The sequence below is a fragment of the Pistacia vera genome, unplaced genomic scaffold (genome assembly GCF_008641045.1).
Source record: "Pistacia vera cultivar Batoury unplaced genomic scaffold, PisVer_v2 Contig124, whole genome shotgun sequence".
NCBI lineage: Eukaryota > Viridiplantae > Streptophyta > Magnoliopsida > Sapindales > Anacardiaceae > Pistacia > Pistacia vera.
In genome coordinates this window covers 1,319,478-1,340,735 of record NW_022195293.1, presented here as the reverse complement: position 1 = coordinate 1,340,735, position 21,258 = coordinate 1,319,478, and the positions used below count along the sequence as shown (strand labels likewise).

Here is a 21,258-nt window from a genome sequence, read left to right as displayed (position 1 = left end):
CTTTTAACAATACTATTTACTCCAAAAAAAAAAAACCCATCTAATTGAAAGCAACTAAACACGTACATTAATTAATTTTTTTTTAGCAAACACTTAATTTTTAGATAACAGTTAACAAAGCAAAGGAATCAAGTTGGTCATGAGGAAAGTTAAAATATTCATAACGACAGATTATACACAGCTAGCTATCTAGCTCAATCATTTTCCAGGATTTGGATAAACTAAATAAATAGATAATATATCCCATGAAAAGGGATACCACAAACGTCTACAAGCTTTTCAGGTCGCAGCTTCGATTTTAAAAGCATATATATAAATGTTCCATATTGACCTGGTCACAATTAACTAATTTATCATCAACTGATTGACGAAATCCAGTCAGCTAGCATAATACTGGGCTTTGCATGTGAGTTGCCGCTGCGTCGGTCACTTTCATCATCTTCAATTTAAATTATTCTTTCGTGCCTATCATGAATAATTAATTCATAATTCAATCAGGAAAGTTGAGCTATAAGACTCAATTATTTGAAACTTAATGTTTTAGATGTTAAAGTACGTTTTGGCTCTCTTAAAATATTCATAAAAGAGAATTTAATTGAGAACAACTAGTTAAAGAGTTGGCATTTGGGTGTGCATTTTTTTTTTTTTTTAATCGAAGTCAAATGACCAATCTAATAATTGATGAACAAAGATTCTCTGGGAGAACTCTATATATATGACTCAAGGGATAGAGAATTCTAAATCCATCAAAGTAGATAAATATTTGCACAAGAGAGATGGGGTTGAAAGTTTTCCAAGGCAAGTCACTAGCAAAGAAACAATTTCAGAGAAGTATGGAGAGCAATCTCATGGAAGCTATTTATCTGGTGAGCGGTGGAGTTGTTTCTCAGGTCATACAAATTTAGACTGTTGCTCAGTTCTTTTATATTGATTATTGTAAAGTGCATAGAGATTTTCATTTCAATTCCAATGCCACTTATGATATCTTCTGAGTCTCAAAACTAAGAAATGGAATGTATAAACTGCAGGCTAAATAATACGACATTTTGTGTTTCAAAACAAGGAAGCCAGTGAAGGATACGAGCAACCGAGGGACTACCTACCGATGCCTTATTTAACAAAATCGACAACAATTAATTTTCACTGTTTAAACAATTGATCATCCTAAGCAGTATTGATATGGCTTTAAGCTCATACTAATTAAGGCGAAGACCGATTCTTCATGCAACAAAAAAAGCTTCCACACTTGCAGTCGAATGCTTTGATTGGATGAGTTTCATCATCGAAATCAATGCCATAGTCCTGCAGCAAAATCATTTTGGTATATCAGACCATAGAAAACCAAATAAAATTCATTAACTTTTTAACCCATTAAACACATTCCCAGAGGTTAAAAAAATCTACTATTGATACCCAAGTCAATTCTTCATTCGCCTTGATCTTTCTGCTTGTGAAAAAAGCAATCTGCATTTGAAAGCAAAAAAAGAGTAGACAAACAGGAAATACTATGTCAAATTTTGTATATTATGAACTGATATAATAAGTACTAGGATAATACCACATAAAATAATTTTCTTTTAATAAAATAATGTAATTCTTGAAATACTCGGATTTCATACATGATAATAGTGATGATCAGGAGTCTCCACTTCCACTGGAATCTCCACCAAGTTTGCATCGTTACATCTGAAAATTTTCAACGAAATTTGTTATATAAATGCTCACACAAATTCAAACAAGAGTAAGAATTACAATTGCACGAGTAGTACCTGTGATTGATAAACCTTGCAACATTTCCAAATTTTGTTGCATCCAAACAAAGTGCTTCTTCATCCTTCAAGTGTCTTTCTGACGCCCAATCTGCATCAAGAAGCACTGGATACGTATGTTCCTCTCCCCAACTTTCCTCATTGCGTTCATGTAGTTCCTGATTTGTGACAATTTCACCAACGTACTCGCACACAAACGTTCCTTTCTCCATATCCTCAAGTGTTCGAAGTCCCCATCCTTTTCCTTGGGCTGTTTGGAACACCTGCAATTTCACTTTAATTCCTCTCTGAACAACACGATTTCCACAATTCCTACTGCATCCACATTTAGCCCAGCACTCCTTAATAAATTTTCTCATCAGGTGCCCCTTACAAGCCCTTTTGGGATTCTTTCGTTTCTGGTGCTTACCATTTGTAACCGAAGTGTTTTCCAATGGACAATTTTCGCAGTAATAGAGATTGTATTTCTTGGGTTTCCTCTGGCTCATGCCTATACATTCATCTAAAAATTTCTCCTCAACCACTCCTTCACTTGTGTAAGCAAAGTCGCCCCGAGTTTCGCCGGTACAGGCGCAATTTGCCGGAGATAAGAGGCAGTCTCCAGAACAATTTGAACACCAATTATGATCGGATATTCGTGCAAGTGAAAAGTTCACATAAGCGTTTTTGAAAATTATGTTCCTTGATATGTAGAAAAACTTGGGCAACTTCAAAGAGCTACTACCACTGTCGCTCACCAATGAAATTGGATTGCTCTCCTCACCTCGTGTTATATCTTCAATAAAAACGGTGTACTTGGGAAGTCCAATGCATGAGTTTGGAGATTGTTTGGATTGATTAGACCCCTCAAACTTCTTTTCACTTTCAACAGATGAGTTTCCAACATCTTTACCATTGCAAACATCAACATGAGCATGAGTTTGAAGATTGTTAGAGCTTTTGCCATTAGTGAGATATTGATCTGCAACAGATTTTTCTTTGAAATATCAAAAATTGGTAGTACAAGAACGTAAACAAAACAAAGATAAGAAGAAATGCATGATCCAATGGAAGTTTATTTTCCAATCCAAATGAACATGATCATTATGCAAGCATGTGGTCAATGATAAGAAGAAATGCTTGCATGTGGTCAATTCTATTGACTAAAACAAATTACTTGGCATCAACTCAAAGAATCATTAATGTAAACCTTAATTAAGCTATATTGGATTAGTATAATGTTGAATCCCCATATTCAACATTATAATAAGAAAACAAAAATCCAAGTTTCATATAAAAGGGCTTTTTAGATTAATATGATATTTTCTCATCTAAAAACTTAAGCTTTAAGATAAAATAGTAACTTAACAAGTCATTCATTACTATGATCAAAATGTATTAGAGTAAGGTAGTACCTAGATGGATCACAGCAAAAGGGGATTCATATTGTAGCTCTTGATGATAAGAATTCTGGTGCAAGTCTAATGTCTGCGAAACAACAGGAGTTCCATTCTCAAAGACAGAAGCTTTCCCATTAGAATTGGTATCACCGATCACTGACCTATCCCCTTTCAGGTCTCCAACTGTTCCAAGAGATAGTTGACAAAGTTCATTTGTTTCAGGCGCAGTTTCATCTAGTTGCATATGCACTGTTGATGACGACCTTTTATCCTTCTCAGTATGATTTCTTTTACGCCTTATTAATGGAGGTTCAGGCTCTTCAGATTCATCATCGTCCAAAATGTGCACCAACTTCGGTTCTAATTTCTAGGTACAGGTAACAAAAAGCGTGATAACACGAGTAAAATCAGAAGTCCAAAAATTGTAAAAAGACTAGCTAAAATACCAAAAATCTTCAAAACAAGTATTGTTAATAATTCAAAAAAAAAAAAAATTTATTATTATACAATAAAATAGAATGATATAACAGATTTAAGATATATAGTGAAAAGAGATGCACCTTTTCTTCCTGGATGAACAAAGCACCTCTCCTCATGGATTCCACTGTCTGGCTAAAAAGAATCAATTACCAAAAAGTTATTGGAAAAGTAATATTATACAAACAAATTAATATGACCTCAATAAAAGAAGGCAAAATAAAATACCTTATTTTCTTTTTGCTTATCATTCTCCCATGTCCACTCAAAAATAGCTTTATAGTTATTTTCTTCGATACGATCCCATGCATTACAGCACGTTGAAGTAAAAAAACTAAAGTAAGGGTAGACACTAGAGTTCTCTCGACGGCTGTTTCAATGTCTCATGGATTAGTTCATATGCGCGTAAACTAGTCCAGACACCCCCAGTTATTAAAAAAAAAAAAAAAAATTGATGTATATAGCGTTGAAGAACATATAAAATCTTCTGTTTCTCTTTCAAAATTTATCTTAGATGAGTACAACTAAAAAATCTGTTTCATCATTTTTATTTTCGTTTGCTCTAGCAAACCTTCATCTAAAGAATATATATAAATTTCAATTTCATTTCATATATATGATCGTTTCCACCCTCTTCCAAAATCCATAAACATATTAAAGGTATGTTTGTTATTATTTTGAGTAGTATTTTTAAAAAAGTTGAGTTTTACGAGGATAAAATTGAATTTGAAAATGTGTTTGATAAGATTATTTTTAATCTCTTATATTTATCAATTAGTAAACACCCTCTCTATAAAAGTTTTAAAATTAACAAAATAACTTTATTCACTGTTAAATGTCGACAGTCGGCCATCACCGTCAGAGAGTGACCAAAGTCACCGGAATGATGACGACTATCTGGTTGAAGGTGTTTAGTTATTAACAAACTTAAAGGGTTAAAAATAATAAATATTTTAAGTTAAATAAAATAAGATAAATTTTGAGAATAGTAAAACAAATATATATTTTAAGTAGAATAGGATAGGAATAGAAAACAAACATAGCCATATACTTTTTTGGTCGTACATGTTTTGCTAATTAATTCAATCACCCTGGTTCAGAAGTTCAATTATTGATGGATTGGCCAACACCTGGACTGTGACCTGGTGTCGTGGGTCGAAACTGATTAGCATATTCCACCTTACGTTTCGCTCTTGGCTCGACTCTGTGGCTCGAACTTGAACTCCACCTTTTGCAACACTCAAGGGTTGTTGTTGACATCCTTGAACATTTCTTGCACAATCTAGACTTTAGATGCCTTACTTCGACGCAAATAAAAAACACAAGAAAGTTTGGTGAGCTTCAATTAGTGGCAACTAAATAAATTTCAAGATTTTAAAGTAAATTTTGACTCTAATAGCTTAAACATCTAATGAAAGCATGCGACGAATATAGGTTTTCTTAATCCAAAGCTTGTTCTAAGATAGGAATGATATTATATATAGTTGTTCTCAGTCTTGTTTAGGCCTTTTTAGATCTTATCCTAGGGCAGTCCCATGGCAAGATGTCTTTGTTTTTGTCTTTGTATTCTTTACTTACTCCTCTTCTTGTCTCTCTATCCTTTGCGTACTTAAGATAGACAAAAAGATGATATTAGATTCTTAATCTATTAAGTTTGTTTTATTCTTTCCCAGGGTTTGTCTTGATGAAGGATGGTCGGTTTTTTAATGAGGACTAATGTACATTTTCTCTCTTTTAACAATACTATTTACTCCAAAAAAAAAAAACCCATCTAATTAAAGCAACTAAACACGTACATTAATTAATTTTTTTTAGCAAAACTTAATTTTTAGATAACAGTAACAAAGCAAAGGAATCAAGTTGGTCATAGGAAAGGTTAAAATATTCATAACGACAGATTATACACAGCTAGCTATCTAGCTCAATCATTTTCCAGGATTTGGATCAACTAAATAAATAGATAATATATCCCATGAAAAGGGATACACAAAACGTCTACAAGCTTTCAGGGTCGCAGCTTCGATTTTAAAAGCATATATATAATGTTCCATATTGACCTGGTCACAATTAACTAATTTATCATCAACTGATGACGAAATCCAGTCAGCTAGCATAATACTGGGCTTGCATGTGAGTTGCCGCTGCGTCGGTCACTTTCATCATCTTCAATTTAAATTATTCTTTCGTGCCTATCATGAATAATAATTCATAATTCAATCAGAAAGTTGAGCTAGACTCAATTATTTGAAACTTAATGCTTTAGAGTTAAAGTACGTTTTGGCTCTCTTAAATATTCATAAAAGAGAATTTAATTGAGAACAACTAGTTAAAGAGTTGGCATTTGGGTGTGCATTTTTTTTTTTTTTTTTTTTTTAATCGAAGTCAAATGACCAATCTAATATTGATGAACAAAGATTCTCTGGGAGAACTCTATAATATGACTCAAGGGATAGAGAATTCTAAATCCATCAAATAGATAAATATTTGCACAAGAGAGATGGGGTTGAAAGTTTTCCAAGGCAAGTCACTAGCAAAGAAACAATTTCAGAGAAGTATGGAGAGCAATCTCATAGCTGGAAGCTATTTATGGTGAGCGGTGGAGTTGTTTCTCAGGTCATACAAATTTAGACTGTTGCTCAGTTCTTTTATATTGATTATTGTAAAGTGCATAGAGATTTTCATTTCAATCCAATGCCACTTATGATATCTTCTGAGTCTCAAAACTAAGAAATGGAATGTATTAACTAGGCTATAATACACATTTTGTGTTTCAAACAAGGAAGCCAGTGAAGGATACGAGCAACCGAGGGACTACCTACCGATGCTTATTTAACAAAATCGACAACAATTAATTTTCACTGTTTAAACAATTGATCATCCTAGCAGTATTGATATGGCTTTAAGCTCAACTAATTAAGGCGAAGACCGATTCTTCATGCAACAAAAAAAGCTTCCACACTTGCAGTCGAATGCTTGATTGGATGAGTTTCATCATCGAAATCAATGCCATAGTCCTGCAGCAAAATCATTTTGGTATATCAGACCATAGAAAACCAAATAAAATTCATAACTTTTAACCCATTAAAACATCCCAGAGGTTAAAAAAATCTACTATTGATACCCAAGTCAATTCTTCATTCGCCTTGATCTTTCTTTAGTAAGTCAGAATGGCAAATCCCAGCCTTGTTTGAGGGAAGATGTTAGTGAAGGATGAATGATTTGCCAAGCCGTTAGTGCTTAGTCACTGTTTCTATTAAATATTTTGTCGCTACCGTTAGAAGCTAACAGTTAGTTACTGTTCAGTTCTATCAAAGCACTATAGAAGTGTTATTGTACACTTGTATTCTCTTAAGCTCAGTACATACAAATTTCCAGAAACTTTCTTCTTGATTTTTCTCTGTTTTTTTACTGGAAACCTCACATTAGCTTAGAGCCATCTGGAGCCTGTATGACTAATTGGTGCTGTTTGTTCTGAGTCTATGCCCGTTTTCTCTTTTCTATTTGGTTTGAGCTTGCAAGCTCCGTTTAGAGTGTTTGTGCCCATCTCCCTCCTTGGTTTGGAGCCTGTGTGCTCCCTTTTGAGTGTTTGTTTCCATCCTTTTGTCTAAAAAAATGAACACATATGTTTTGGTTTTCTTTAGATCTCTTTTGGGGGTATGCCCCTGGTTTCTATATCATTTATCTTTTTTTATGAAATTTACCTTTTTCAAAAAAAAAAAAAAAAAAAATTATGTTAATTATTATTATAAAAAAATATTGTGACGCTTCTAATTGAATTATATATATCATGGAAGAATAATTATAGTTTATGCCGAAAGTTTTCCTAGATGCAAAAGTTTCCTTTATATCAATGATTAAGAACTTATAGAAAGTAAGAGGATCATACTTTGGGAAAGCAAAGGCAATACATGGATTCTACTACTTCATAGTTGTCAAAATTTTCTCAGTATCGATAATTCAAGTATTACTTCGATCTGACACCATGAATGACTAATTGATAATTCAATCAAGAAAGTTTTGGTCAGCTTCAATTATTGGCAATTAAAGTTTCAAGGTATTGTTAAAGTACATTCTGACTCTAAATTATGCATCAAAATCTAATTGAAAGCAACTAAACCCGTAAATGTAATCTAAGCAAATTAATTAATATTCTGTTAACAAACACTTGATTTTTAGATAACAAAACAAAGGAATCAATGTTGGTTAGGAGAATTAAAATATTTCTAACGACAGATTATACACAGCTATATAGCTAGTTATATATCTTAATCATTGCCCAGCATTAGAACCAACTAATTTAATCTCAAGTTTTTCAGGTCTCCGCATAATGAACATTTGTTTAAAGAATTAATTAACTGACCACCACTCAGTAGTCTGGTGAATAAAAGAGCAAAAAAGATTCCAGGGTTCTATGAGCTTTTAAATTTGAGTCTCCCTAGACACTAATTGGGTGACCATTAAAAATTTTATCCGACTGATAATTCTAAGGTTTTCAAGAATTAGTTGAAGTACATACAAACTGACTCGAACACCCCTGGTGATAAAAAAAAAAAAAAAAAAAAAAGAACTAATCAACTTATTCATCAACAACTCATTAAAGAAATCCAGCTAGCATAATACTAGGCTTTGCATGTTAGTTGCCGCCCCGTCGGTCACCTTCGTTACCTTCAATTTAAATTATTCTTTCGTACATATCATGAATACATAACTAGTTCATAATTCAATCGAGCAAGTTGAGTAAGCTTCAATTATTGAAACTTGAAGTTTCAGATGTTAAAGTAGATTTTGACTCCCTTAAAATATGCAGGATTTGATTGAGAATAGTAGCTAGGGAGTTGGCATTTGGGTGTGCCTATTTTTTTAATCGAAGTCAAAAGGCCAACCTTGCAATTGATGAACAAAGATTCTGTGGGAGAACTCTATATATATGAATCAATGGATTGAGAGTTCTAAATCCATCAAAGTAGATCAATATTTACTAGAATAAGAGAGATGGGGTTAAAAGTTTTCCAAGGGAAGTCACTAGCACAGAAACAATTTCAGCGAAGTATGGAGAGCAATCTCATGGAAGCTATTTCTCTGGTGAGTGGTGGAGTTGTTTCTCAGACCAATGAAGATGGAGTTAAGAGGATGAAAATTGTCGTAAAAAAAGAAGATTTAAAGCAAATGATTGACGCAATGAGAGGTTGCGAGAAAAATGTTTATCGGCCATCAATTTCGCCATCATCGCCATTGGTTGCAGAAAAAAGATTGAATCTTTTGAAGAGAAGGCATCTCTTAAGAGCGTCAAAGGAGAGCCGAAGACGCACTTGGCGTCCTGCCCTCCATAGCATCGCTGAGGAGATCTAAGCCGAAGTACTAAATTAACTGAAATATTTAACATGTTACATTATGTGACTCCCATCAATCTGAGATCTCTTTTAATTTTCACATTCTTGCTGTTTTTCTCTCCTTTTGTAAAGAAAAACAATTTACTCTTTCATACAAACTAAGCTAATTGTTCAGGTATATTGATCATTGTCATGAAGTGCCAACTATAGTATCTTCTGAGTCTCAAAACTACCAAATGGAATTATATAAAATGCAGATTAATTAAATAATTGGTGAGGTTTTTTTAGCACCATTCTAAAATTTATTGTTAGAAAACTTCACGTTGAAGTAAAAAAACTAAAAGTAAGGGTAGCCACTAGAGTTCTCTCCCGACCGGCTGTTTCAATGTCTCAATGGATTAGTTCATATGCGCGTAAACTAGTCCAGACACCCCCGGTTATTAAAAAAAAAAAAAAAAAAATTGATGTTATATAGCGTTGAAGAACATATATAAATTCTTCTGTTTTCTCTTTCAAAATTTATCTTAGATTGAGTACTAACTATAAAAATCTGTTTCATCATTTTTATTTTTCGTTTACTCTAGCAAACCTTCATCTAAAGAATCATATATAAATTTCAATTTCATTTCATATATATTGATCGTTTCCACCCTCTTCAAATCCATAAACTATTAAGGTATGTTTTGTTTTATTATTTTGAGTAGTATTTTTAAAAAAGTTGAGTTATTACGAGGATAAATTTAATTTGAAAATGTGTTTGATAAGATTATTTTTTATCTCTTAATTTATCAATTTAGTTAAACACCCTCTATAAAAAAGTTTTAAAATTAACAAAAATACCTTTATCACCTGTTAAATGTCGACAGTCGGCCATCACCGTCAGAGAGTGACCAAAGTCACCGGAATGATGCACGACTATCTGGTTGAAGGTGTTTAGTTTATTTAACAAACTTAAAGGGTTAAAATAATAAATATTTTAGTTAATAAATAAGATTAAATTTGAGAATATAAAACAAATATATATTTAAGTAGAATAGGATAGGAATAGAAAACAAACATAGCATATACTTTTTTGGTCGTACTGTTTTGCTATTAATTCAATCAACCTTGGTTCAGAAGTTCAATTATTGATGGATTGGCCAACACCTGGACTGTGACCTGGTGTCGTGGGTCGAAACTGATTAGCATATCACCTTACGTTTCTCTCTTGGCTCGACTCTGTGGCTCGAACTTGAACTCCACCTTTTGCAACACTCAAAGTTTGTTGTTGACATCCTTGAACATTTCTTGCACAATCTAGACTTAGATGCCTTACTTCGACGCAAATAAAAAATCACAAGAAGAGTTGGTGAGCTTCAATTAGTGGCAACTAAAATAAATTTCAAGATTTTAAAGTAAATTTTGACTCTAATATGCTTAAACATCTAATTGAAAGCATGCGACGAATATAGGTTTTCTTAATCCAAAGCTTGTTCTAAGATAGGAATGATATTAATATAGTTGTTCTCAGTCTTGTTTAGGCCTTTTTAATCTTATCCTGGGCATGTCCCATGGCAAGATGTCTTTGTTTTTGTCTTTGTATTCTTTTACTTACTCCTCTCTTTGTCTCTTATCCTTTGCGTACTTAAGATAGACAAACAGATGATATTGATTCTAATCTATTAAGTTTGTATTTTATTCTTATCCCGGTTTGTCTTGATGAAGGATGGTCGTTTTTTAATGAGCTTTATGTACATTCTTTCTCCTTTTTTAACAATACTATTTACTCCAAAAAAAAAAAACCCATCTAATTGAAAGCAACTAAACACGTACATTAATTAATTTTTTTTAGCAAACACTTAATTTTTAGATACAGTTAAAAAGCAAAGGAATCAAGTTGGTCATGAGGAAAGTTAAAATATTCATAACGACAGATTATACACAGCTAGCTATCTAGCTCAATCATTTTCCAGGATTTGGATCACTAAATAAATAGATAATATATCCCATGAAAAGGGTACCAAAAACGCTACAAGCTTTTCAGGTCGCAGCTTCGATTTTAAGCATATATATAAATGTTCCATATTGACCTGGTCACAATTAACTAATTTATCATCAACTGATTGACGAATCCAGTCAGCTAGCATAATACTGGGCTTTGCTGTGAGTTGCCGCTGCGTCGTCACTTTCATCATCTTCAATTTAAATTATTCTTTCGTGCCTATCATGAATAATTAATTCATAATTCAATCAAAAGTTGAGCTATAAGACTCAATTATTTGAAACTTAATGCTTTAGATGTTAGTACGTTTTGGCTCTCTTAAAATATTCATAAAAAGAATTTAATTGAGAACAACTAGTTAGAGTTGGCATTTGGTGTGCATTTTTTTTTTTTTTTTTTTTTAATCGAAGTCAAATGACCAATCTAATAATTGATGAACAAAGATTCTCTGGGAGAACTCTATATTTGACTCAAGGGATAGAGAATTCTAAATCCATCAAAGTAGATAAATATTTGCACAAGAGAGATGGGGTTGAAAGTTTTCCAAGCAAGTCACTAGCAAAGAAACAATTTCAGAGAAGTATGAGAGCAATCTCATGGAAGCTATTTATCTGGTGAGCGGCGTGGAGTTGTTTCTCAGTCAACAATTTAGACTGTTGCTCAGTTCTTTTATATTGATTATTGTAAAGTGCATAGATTTTCATTTCAATTCCAATGCCACTTTGTCTTCTGAGTCTCAAAACTAAGAAATGGAATGTATAGACAGGCTAAATAATACGACTTTTGTGTTTCAAAACAAGGAAGCCAGTGAAGGAGAGCAACCGAGGGACTACCTACCGATGCCTTATTTAACAAAATCGACAACAATTAATTTTCACTGTTTAAACAATTGATCATCCTAAGCAGTATTGTATTGGCTTTAAGCTCATACTAATTAAGGCGAAGACCGATTCTTCATGCAACAAAAAAAGCTTCCACACTTGCAGTCGAATGCTTTGATTGGATGAGTTTCATCATCGAAATCAATGCCATAGTCCTGCAGCAAAATCTTTTGGTATATCGACCATAGAAAACCAAATAAAATTCATTAACTTTTTAACCCATTAAACACTTCCCAGAGGTTAAAAAAATCTACTATTGATACCCAAGTCAATTCTTCATTCGCCTTGATCTTTCTGCTTGTGAAAAAAGCAATCTGCATTTGAAAGCAAAAAAGAGTAGACAACAGAAACTATGTCAATTTTGTATATTATGACTGATATAATAGTAATGATAATACCCACATAAAATAATTTTCTTTTAATAAAATAATGTAATTCTGAAATACTCGGATTTCATACATGATAATAGTGATGATCAGAGCCCACTTCCACTGGATCTCCACCAAGTTTGCATCGTTACATCTAAAATTTTCAACGAAATTTGTTATATAAATGCTCACACAATTCAAACAAGAGTAAGAATTAAATTGCACGAGTAGTACCTGTGATTGATAACCTTGCAACATTTCCAAATTTTGTTGCATCCAACAAGTGCTTCTTCATCCTTCAGGTGTCTTTCTGACGCCCATCTGCATCAAGAAGCACTGGATACGTATGTTCCTCTCCCCAACTTTCCTCATTGCGTTCATGTAGTTCCGATTTGTGACAATTTCACCAACGTACTCGCACACAAACGTTCCTTTCTCCATATCCTCAGTGTTCGAAGTCCCCATCCTTTTCCTTGGGCTGTTTGGAACACCTGCAATTTCACTTTAATTCCTCTCTGACACACACGATTTCCACAATTCCTACTGCATCCACATTTAGCCCAGCACTCCTTAATAATTTTCTCATCAGGTGCCCCTTACAAGCCCTTTTGGGATTCTTTCGTTTCGGTGGTCTTACCATTTGTAACCGAAGTGTTTTCCAATGGACAATTTCGCAGTAATAGAGATTGTATTTCTTGGGTTTCCTCTGCTCATGCCTATACATTCATCTAAAAATTTCTCCTCAACCCCTCCTTCACTTGTGTAAGCAAAGTCGCCCCGAGTTTCGCCGGTACAGGCGCAATTTGCCGAGATAGAGGCAGTCTCCGGAACAATTTGAACACCATTATGATCGGATTTCGTGCAAGTGAAAAGTTCACATAAGCGTTTTTGAAAATTATGTTCCTTGATATGTAGAAAACTTGGGCAACTTCAAAGAGCTACTACCACTGTCGCTCACCAATGAAATTGGATTGCTCTCCTCCCTCGTGTTATATCTTCAATAAAAACGGTGTACTTGGGAATCCAATGCATGAGTTTGGAGATTGTTTGGATTGATTAGACCCCTCAAGCTTCTTTTCACTTTCAACAGAGAGTTTCCAACATCTTTACCATTGCAAACATCAACATGAGCATGAGTTTGAAGATTGTTAGAGCTTTTGCCATTAGTGAGATATTGACTGCAACAGATTTTCTTTGAAATATCAAAATTGGTAGTACAAGAACGTAAACAAAACAAGATAAGAAGAAATGCAGATCCAATGGAAGTTTATTTCCAATCCAAATGAACATATCATTATGCAAGCATGTGGTCAATGATAAGAAGAAATGCTTGCATGTGGTCAATTCTATTGACTAAAACAAATTACTTGGCATCAACTCAAAGAATCATTAATGTAAACCTTAATTAAGCTATATTGATTAGTATAATGTTGAATCCCCATATTCAACATTATAATAAGAAAACAAAAATCCAAGTTTCATATAAAAGGGCTTTTTAGATTAATATGATATTTTCTCATCTACAAATTAAGCTTTAAGATAAAATAGTAACTTAACAAGTCATTCATTCTATGATCAAATGTTAGAGTAAGGTAGTACCTAGATGGATCACAGCAAAAGGGATTCATATTGTAGCTCTTATGATAAGAATTCTGGTGCAAGTCTAATGTCTGCGAAACAACAGGAGTTCCATTCTCAAAGACAGAAGCTTTCCCATTAGAATGTATCACCGATCACTGACCTTCCCCTTTCAGGTCTCCAACTGTTCCAAGAGATAGTTGACAAAGTTCATTTGTTTCAGGCGCAGTTTCATCTAGTTGCATATGCACTGAATGACCTTTTATCCTTCTCAGTATGATTTCTTTTAGCCTTATTAATGGTTCAGGCTCTCAATTCATCATCGTCCAAAATGTGCACCAACTTCGGTTCTAATTTCTAGGTACAGGTAACAAAAAGCGTGATAACACGAGTAAAATCAGAAGTCCAAAAATTGTAAAAGACTAGCTAAAATACCAAAAATCTTCAAAACAGTATTGTTATAATTCAAAAAAAAAAATTATTATTATCATAAAAGAATGATATAACAGATTTAGTATATAGTGAAAAGAGATGCACCTTTTCTTCCTGGATGAACAAAGCACCTCTCCTCATGGATTCCACTGTCTGGCTAAAAAGAATCAATTACCAAAAGTTATTGGAAAAGTAATCTTATACAAACAAATTAATATGACCTCAATAAAGAAGGCAAAATAAAATACCTTATTTCTTTTTGCTTATCATTCTCCCATGTCCACTCAAAAATAGCTTTATAGTTATTTTTTCGATACGATCCCATGCATTACAGTAAACAGTTAGAAGATGTCTCAGAGCCGCCTCCACTTTTGGTTTTGGCGTGTCATATCATCTCTTCATCTCTGCACAACCCTCCTTATTTTTTCCAGATGGACGCCATCTTCACTCCCTTGAACAAGAAACCCAAATAAAGAAGCAATAAATTTAACAACTTACCCTGAAAGTGAACAAAAAAAAAAAAACCTAGAAGGCATGCACTAGGGTTTTGCAGAAAGTTAAGTTAATTTCCTAAACAAACTTTCTCCTTCTGCAGAAAAGAGAATCGAGGGTTTGAATTGTTTAGTGTTGGGGAACAACATTCATCGGCAGCAGCAAGAAAAAGTCGACATTCATTGGCAGCAAGAAAAAGTCAGATGGCTTGCATCTACAGTAAATCACACATCACAAAGAACTAAGCGAAAGGGGAGCGTGCGCCGCATTGCTTAGCCCTAGAAAGTTCCCGAAGAATGGGAAGAGGCGGGGCCAAAAGCCGAAACTGTAATTAAGTCTAGAAGAAAGATTATTTGGTTACGCTCTGACTTGACCAGATTCACGATCATTAATTGATTCACTTATGACTTATTGGTATCATCGAAACACGAGAATTGTTTTTACTTTTTACTTTTTATTTTCTGAATTTTTACATCTTTATCCGTTGTATCATTGTGGGCATACAAGAAGAAGATGTAAATTAAATTTTGCATTTTGTATGAAATTACTAATATTAGTATTCAAGAACAACGATTAAAAATTGAAATACAATGATATTATATTATAAAATATGTTAAATCACGTTACGAGAATCTTTTATAATGAGATACATATACGATGCAGTTAATCAATCATAATGTAAGTGCATGTGATACATGATAATCATCTGATTAATTGATTGTGTGTGTTTACATATAAAGAATTTTTTATCCAAATTATAAAATTGGAATATGGATGTGTGTAGACAGTAAAACTTATGGTTGACATGGATGGAACGGATCTTGTGAGAAGGAAGCCACTAACAATCGAATGGACCTGCACACAGAGAGTGAACGAACGTGAAGGCTCGGGGAACATCGATTTGGTGTCTGTTGTAGGCACTCCAATGCTCAAGTGAACACAGTTAAAGATATTTAGTGAGGGTTAAGAGCAAGAAAGGGTTTACCGTAATGTGGCTAAGACTAGACTACACAAAGTGGCTGGAACACAACTTTGCGGTGGCTAAAGATGGTAAAGTTAGTTGAAACTAAACTTTACAACAAGTAAAATGGAGATTCTTGGGAGCAAAGAATTTGCGAGCTAAAGCTATGGGTGATTTTTGAATATTGGATGAATAATGAGAGGTTAGATCTCTGTTTATATAGTGAGCATATGAACTTGAATCCTAGTTGACATCTAAGTTCATAATGATAGAGTTTTTGTAAAAAGGAAAGTCTTTATTCACTCATCTTTGTAAGAGCAAAACTCCTAATTCATACAAGATTCAAGATCTTAGATGAATTAGAATGTAGATGAATTAGGAATTAGATGAATTAGGATATGAACAAAACTCTGGATTCTTTGGAGCAGCCATGGACCCAATTTAGGGCAAGGCTTTAGTAATTGGATGATCCAACTTGCGAGTAGCCTGGTTGGTGCAATGGGCTGACTTGTAGTATGGATCTTAATGTGGGCCTGACCGACATTGGGCCATAGCTTTAGGCTATATAGTAGATGTTTTGTGTTTAGGCCTAGTGAGACTCATTACGATTTTTTGCTGATTACAATGTGTTAGGTACGCGACGAGTAATTATTGAACAAAATAATAATTGACTAAAATGATTTTAGGAAATTATTCATGAAAATAACTATCTCTGTGTAATCAGGTGGGGTGATAGGAACTCTTAAATGTATTACTCAAAAAGTCTTAAGTTCAATTCTGTTCAGGTTCTTAATACCTTTAGGGTCCTGGAAGATTAGTTGAGGTATACGCACAAACTGGTCTAGACACCCAGCCACCAAAAAAAAAAAAAAACAAAAGAAGAAATTATTCATAAAAATAGAAAGAAGTTTTAAGTTTTAATGGAATACTTATCACGCTTTTTACCTTGGAAAACTAACCCACCCAGCCCATGGAGTGTTCAAGCAAAATTGCATGTCGGGCCTAACTCGACCCGCCTCTTTGGCCAGAAGGGTTGGCCCAGCCCGGCCTGCCAACCCTAACCTGATGGTTTTTTGTGCAGGCTGGGCCGAGTTGGCCCGAAATTTTTTTTTTTTGTAATTTTTTTTAGCTAACTTTTCAAATATCAAAATTTAATTAAATTAATTTTTTTTGTTAACGTTTCAAATATTAATTCATTTAATACAATTAAATTGTAATATAAGAAAAATTAGATTTATTAATTTCAAAAAAAATAAAATAAGAAATTACAACAATTATTATCTCGTTAAAAACTTACCAAGAAAAACCAATTGGGACAAAACTTGGTAAGGAAAAAAGAATGCATATTGACAGTTAATTTACAAATTACAAAGTTACAATTTACAAAACAACTAATTTGAGAGTTGACTAGGACTTCTCTCATCTGTATCATCTAAATTACAAAATTGAAATGATTCTATTAAAGTATCGTTGATAACCTCGTATGATCCTGATGACCTGACCATTCCCAATCTCGAAGACTATGAGAACTTCAATCAATTTTGGTGAAAGTTTAGTCCTCCTATCTTTAAATTTTTCCACTTGTACTAAATGTTTATTCTAATGAGATGGTTGAGACAGAAACAGAGAAAACATCCAGCAATCTTGATAATACTAGAAAAATGATTTTCAGGTTTTCAATTTCTATGACATCAAAGTGACTTTTGTTATAGATAGTTGGTAGCACGTCAGAGGTTCCAATAGATAAGCTTACTCTATGCTCATGGGGACAAATATTCATTGTTGATGCTTCTGAGAGGAGGCTGCTTTGGCCTCGGGTCCCTTCAGCCTATTAAGTGCACTCCAAGAGTCGAAATCTTCATTTTTTTTCTGATGCTACTTCCTCGAGTATTTCGCCTCTTTGCTGGTTCTCTACCATATTTTTATATTGCAAATATACATCTGCAAGACACTCTCTTTCTCTCTAGTTGATTGACATATGCTTCGTCTCATATTTTTACTTAGGTGTCTAAACCATTTTCTAAACGCGCAAATTTAATTCTATGATCAAATATGACAGCTAAACAATAAAGAAAAGGAATAGATTTCAATATTTTTAAAATTTTAATTTCATTGACTTATTGGTCTCGCTAAAATTTCATTGTTTCTGTTTTTTTTTTAAATAAATCTGAAATTTTTATAATTATATGTATTATCAATGGACTAGTAGGATAATACACACTAGAAAGTTATAAAATGGATTGATAAAGATTTTAGAAAAAAATGAAATTTTTTAACTATATGCTAAACATTGTCTACCAAATAAGAGGATTTTATTATTTGCTACAAATAACTAATTAAATCTGCATAATGTAAACATAAATCAGACATTATAAGTACTATTTATCAACAATATGTCTAATGAAAAGTTCTAGAAGATATATTTATTTTATACAAGTATTTTGAAATTCAGCATTTCTTTATTATTATATATATAAGCTAAAAAAAAACCCTAATTCTATCATATTATTTCTAATTTTTTTATACCACTTTTCACATTAAATTAATATGTGACATACACAACATTGGTAAAAAAATTTTAAATTGTCATAAAAATGAAATTACTTTTAAAAAATATAGCTCTACATTAGCACTTGCATTATCTTAAGTTAAACTTATCACTTTGTGAATAATATCATAATCTTTTAAAACTTCAACAATTTTATTATAAATTTGTTGACCATTTAATCCACATCCATTAATCTAAATCCCAATAAAGATTTATTTAATTTATATTCTTATCAAACTAAGACTAGTCACAAATACATCTTGTATAACTCTACCACTCCAAATATCGGCGTTAGAGCTACACTAACATACAACTATGTATTTTATTTTAATTCTAATTTCATTTTCTCAAACAATTTTATTAAATCATTTCTAATTGTAGTTTTAGAATAACTTTAAATCTTGGAAAAATGAACTTTTATAATCTTTCAAATATTTATCTTCCACCTATTAATATGTGATCAGTTGCAGTAATATATAAAACAATTGTTCCCTATATAAATCAGAATATAATTCAAGTAGTACCCATATTAGTTATCTGAGTTTGATTAGTTTCTCTATTTTCATGTTAATTCAATGTTTACCAGCATGCCTTTTTTAAAGTATTAATACCATTACCGTCATCAGCTTTATAAATATTTCCATTTTACTTATATCTTGTTCTTCACTTGAACTCTATTTTCTGTCTCATAAAACTGTCGAAATACACCCAAACATTGATGTGTGTCTGTCGTCTATTCCGACTACAATTGGAACCCCTTCTGCTTGAGTGAGTTGGATAGGACGATGATTACGAGGACACTTCTAAAACTACCGGGAGCTGTATTAGTATGCGAGGAGGAGGATATTATGAGATGTATCGGATTCTAAGAATGGGAAAGTATGACTATTTGAATCTACTGACTTATGTTAGTAAATTTATGGGGATTGGGATAATTTTTTTCATCACGAAATTGATGGTATTAAAATATCTATTAAAAAAAATGGATATAGAAGAAATAAAGAATTAAGAATGAGAATGGAATTTGGAAATATGAATTGAAATTGCAAAAACAAAATAAAATTAAATGAGAGCAAATTGACAAAAAAGAGATTGAGAGATTTCAATAGAAAAAGTGAGAGAATTAGAGAATTTGGGATGTAAAGAAATTGGGAGTTTAGGCCCTATTCATAGAAAAAAAAATGACCAAAAAAATCCCTCCAACAACTCTAACGCTACATTTCAAGGGTAAATGGATTTTTGTACAAAAAAAAAAAATATTTTTATTTTTTAATTTTTTTGTCCAACTTGCCAGGTTGACCAACGGATTGAAAACCCTCAACCCTGGGTTGGACAGGTTTTTTTTTCAGTATTATATATTAGGTTGCCCTATGAAGGTCAAGCCCGCCCTGCAAGGTATACGTGGGCGGGTTAAACCCAGTTGATGCAAGTCAGGTTAGGGTTGAACCCGACCCATTTGTTCCACCTCTAGTTGAGCTTATCTATGGAAAAATAGCTTATTAATTTTATATATATATATATATATAATAAGCATGTATAATGTAAAAGTTATAGAAGACATATTGATTTTATTCGAGCATTTGAAATTCAGTATTATTTTATACTATTAGTAATCCAAGCTAAAAAATCTCTAATTCTATCAATTTATTTCTATTTTTTTTATACCACTTTTCACAATTAAATTAATAATGTGACATGCACAACGTTGTAAAAAAACTTCAGATTGTCATAAAAATGAAAATTACTTTGAAAAAAATCTATAGCTCTACTGTTAGCACACTGCATTATCTAAAGTTAAATTTATCCCTTTGTGAACAATATCATAATCTCTAAAACTTTAATAATTTATTATAAATTTGTGGACCATTATAATCCACACTATTAATCTAAATCTCAAATAAGATTTATTTATTTATATTCATTATCAAAATAATTACTAGTCACATAAATACAATCTTATTTAGTCTACTACCACTCCATATCGACGGTTAGAGTTACACTAACATAATAACTAGTATTTTATTTTTTAATTCTAATTTCTTTAAAACAACATCTTGTTTGCTCTATCACTCCAAATATCGGCGGTTGCGCTACTAACATAACAACTATATTTTATTTTTTAATCTAATTTCATTTTCCAAACAATTTTCTAGTTGCAGTTTTAGAATAACTTTTAAATCTTGAAAAAATGAATTTTTAATAAATCTTTCAAAATATTTATCTTCGCATATTAATAGGTTGATCAGTTGCAGCTTGCAGCAATATATAAAGTTAATTGTTCCCTATATACATCAGAATTACAATGTCAAGTAGTACTCATATTAGTTATCTAAGTTTGATTAGTTTCTCTATTTTCATGTTGATTCATATGTTTACTAGCATGCTTTTAAAGTATAATCCATTACCTACATCAGCTTTTAAAATATTTCAACTATACTTATATCTTGCTTTCTTCACTTGAACTCTATTTTCTGTCTCGTAAACTTATCGAAATGCACCAAACGTCTGATGTATTCTGTCGTCGTTTCCATTGCAGTTGATGAACCCGCTTCGTTTGAGGTGGAGTTGGATGAGGACGGATTACGAGGACGACTTCTAACCATCGGGAGTATAGCTAGGCAAGGAAGGGGAGAATATTATGGGTGTATCAGATTCTAAGATAGGAAAGCAGAACTATTTGAATCTACTATAGGGGTGTTTGTCTAGCTTATAAGCTGATCAAACTGCTTATAAGCTCTAAATTAAGCTGACCTGTTTGTTATAATTTTTTGAGCTATAAGCTAAAAAAATAAGTTGGGGGAGGTTTTTTTTTTTTTTTTTTTTCGCTTATAAGCATTTTGCTTATAAGTTAGTTTGACCAAGTATATTACCACATATCTTGTTTAATTTTAAAATTTCATAGTATGCCCTTGTTTAATGTAGTACCTTTTTTAGTAATTTTATAATAAAATGTACTTATAGCCATATTTTACCAAACACATAATTACTTATCAGTCACTTATAGTACTTTAACCAAATCGTAATTGCTTAAAATTTCAAATGCTTATAAGTTAATTTTTTAT

At 32.5% G+C, this 21,258-nt stretch overlaps 1 protein-coding gene and 1 pseudogene across 1 annotated transcript; both read right to left on the bottom strand.

The window, feature by feature from the left end:
• Positions 1-1,170: 1,170 nt before the first annotated feature.
• LOC116118073 (histone-lysine N-methyltransferase SUVR4-like) lies at positions 1,171-3,936 on the bottom strand. The gene is made up of 7 exons (XM_031404055.1): positions 3,854-3,936; positions 3,709-3,760; positions 3,164-3,515; positions 1,770-2,730; positions 1,620-1,686; positions 1,414-1,464; positions 1,171-1,302 (listed from the first exon to the last, which is right to left on the bottom strand). The coding sequence occupies exons 1-7, from the start codon at positions 3,934-3,936 to the stop codon at positions 1,201-1,203; spliced, it is 1,668 nt and encodes a 555-aa protein (XP_031259915.1). The 3' UTR covers positions 1,171-1,200.
• A 7,934-nt stretch (positions 3,937-11,870) lies between these two features.
• On the bottom strand, positions 11,871-14,520 carry LOC116118062 (annotated as a pseudogene).
• Between the last annotated feature and the right edge of the window lie 6,738 nt (positions 14,521-21,258).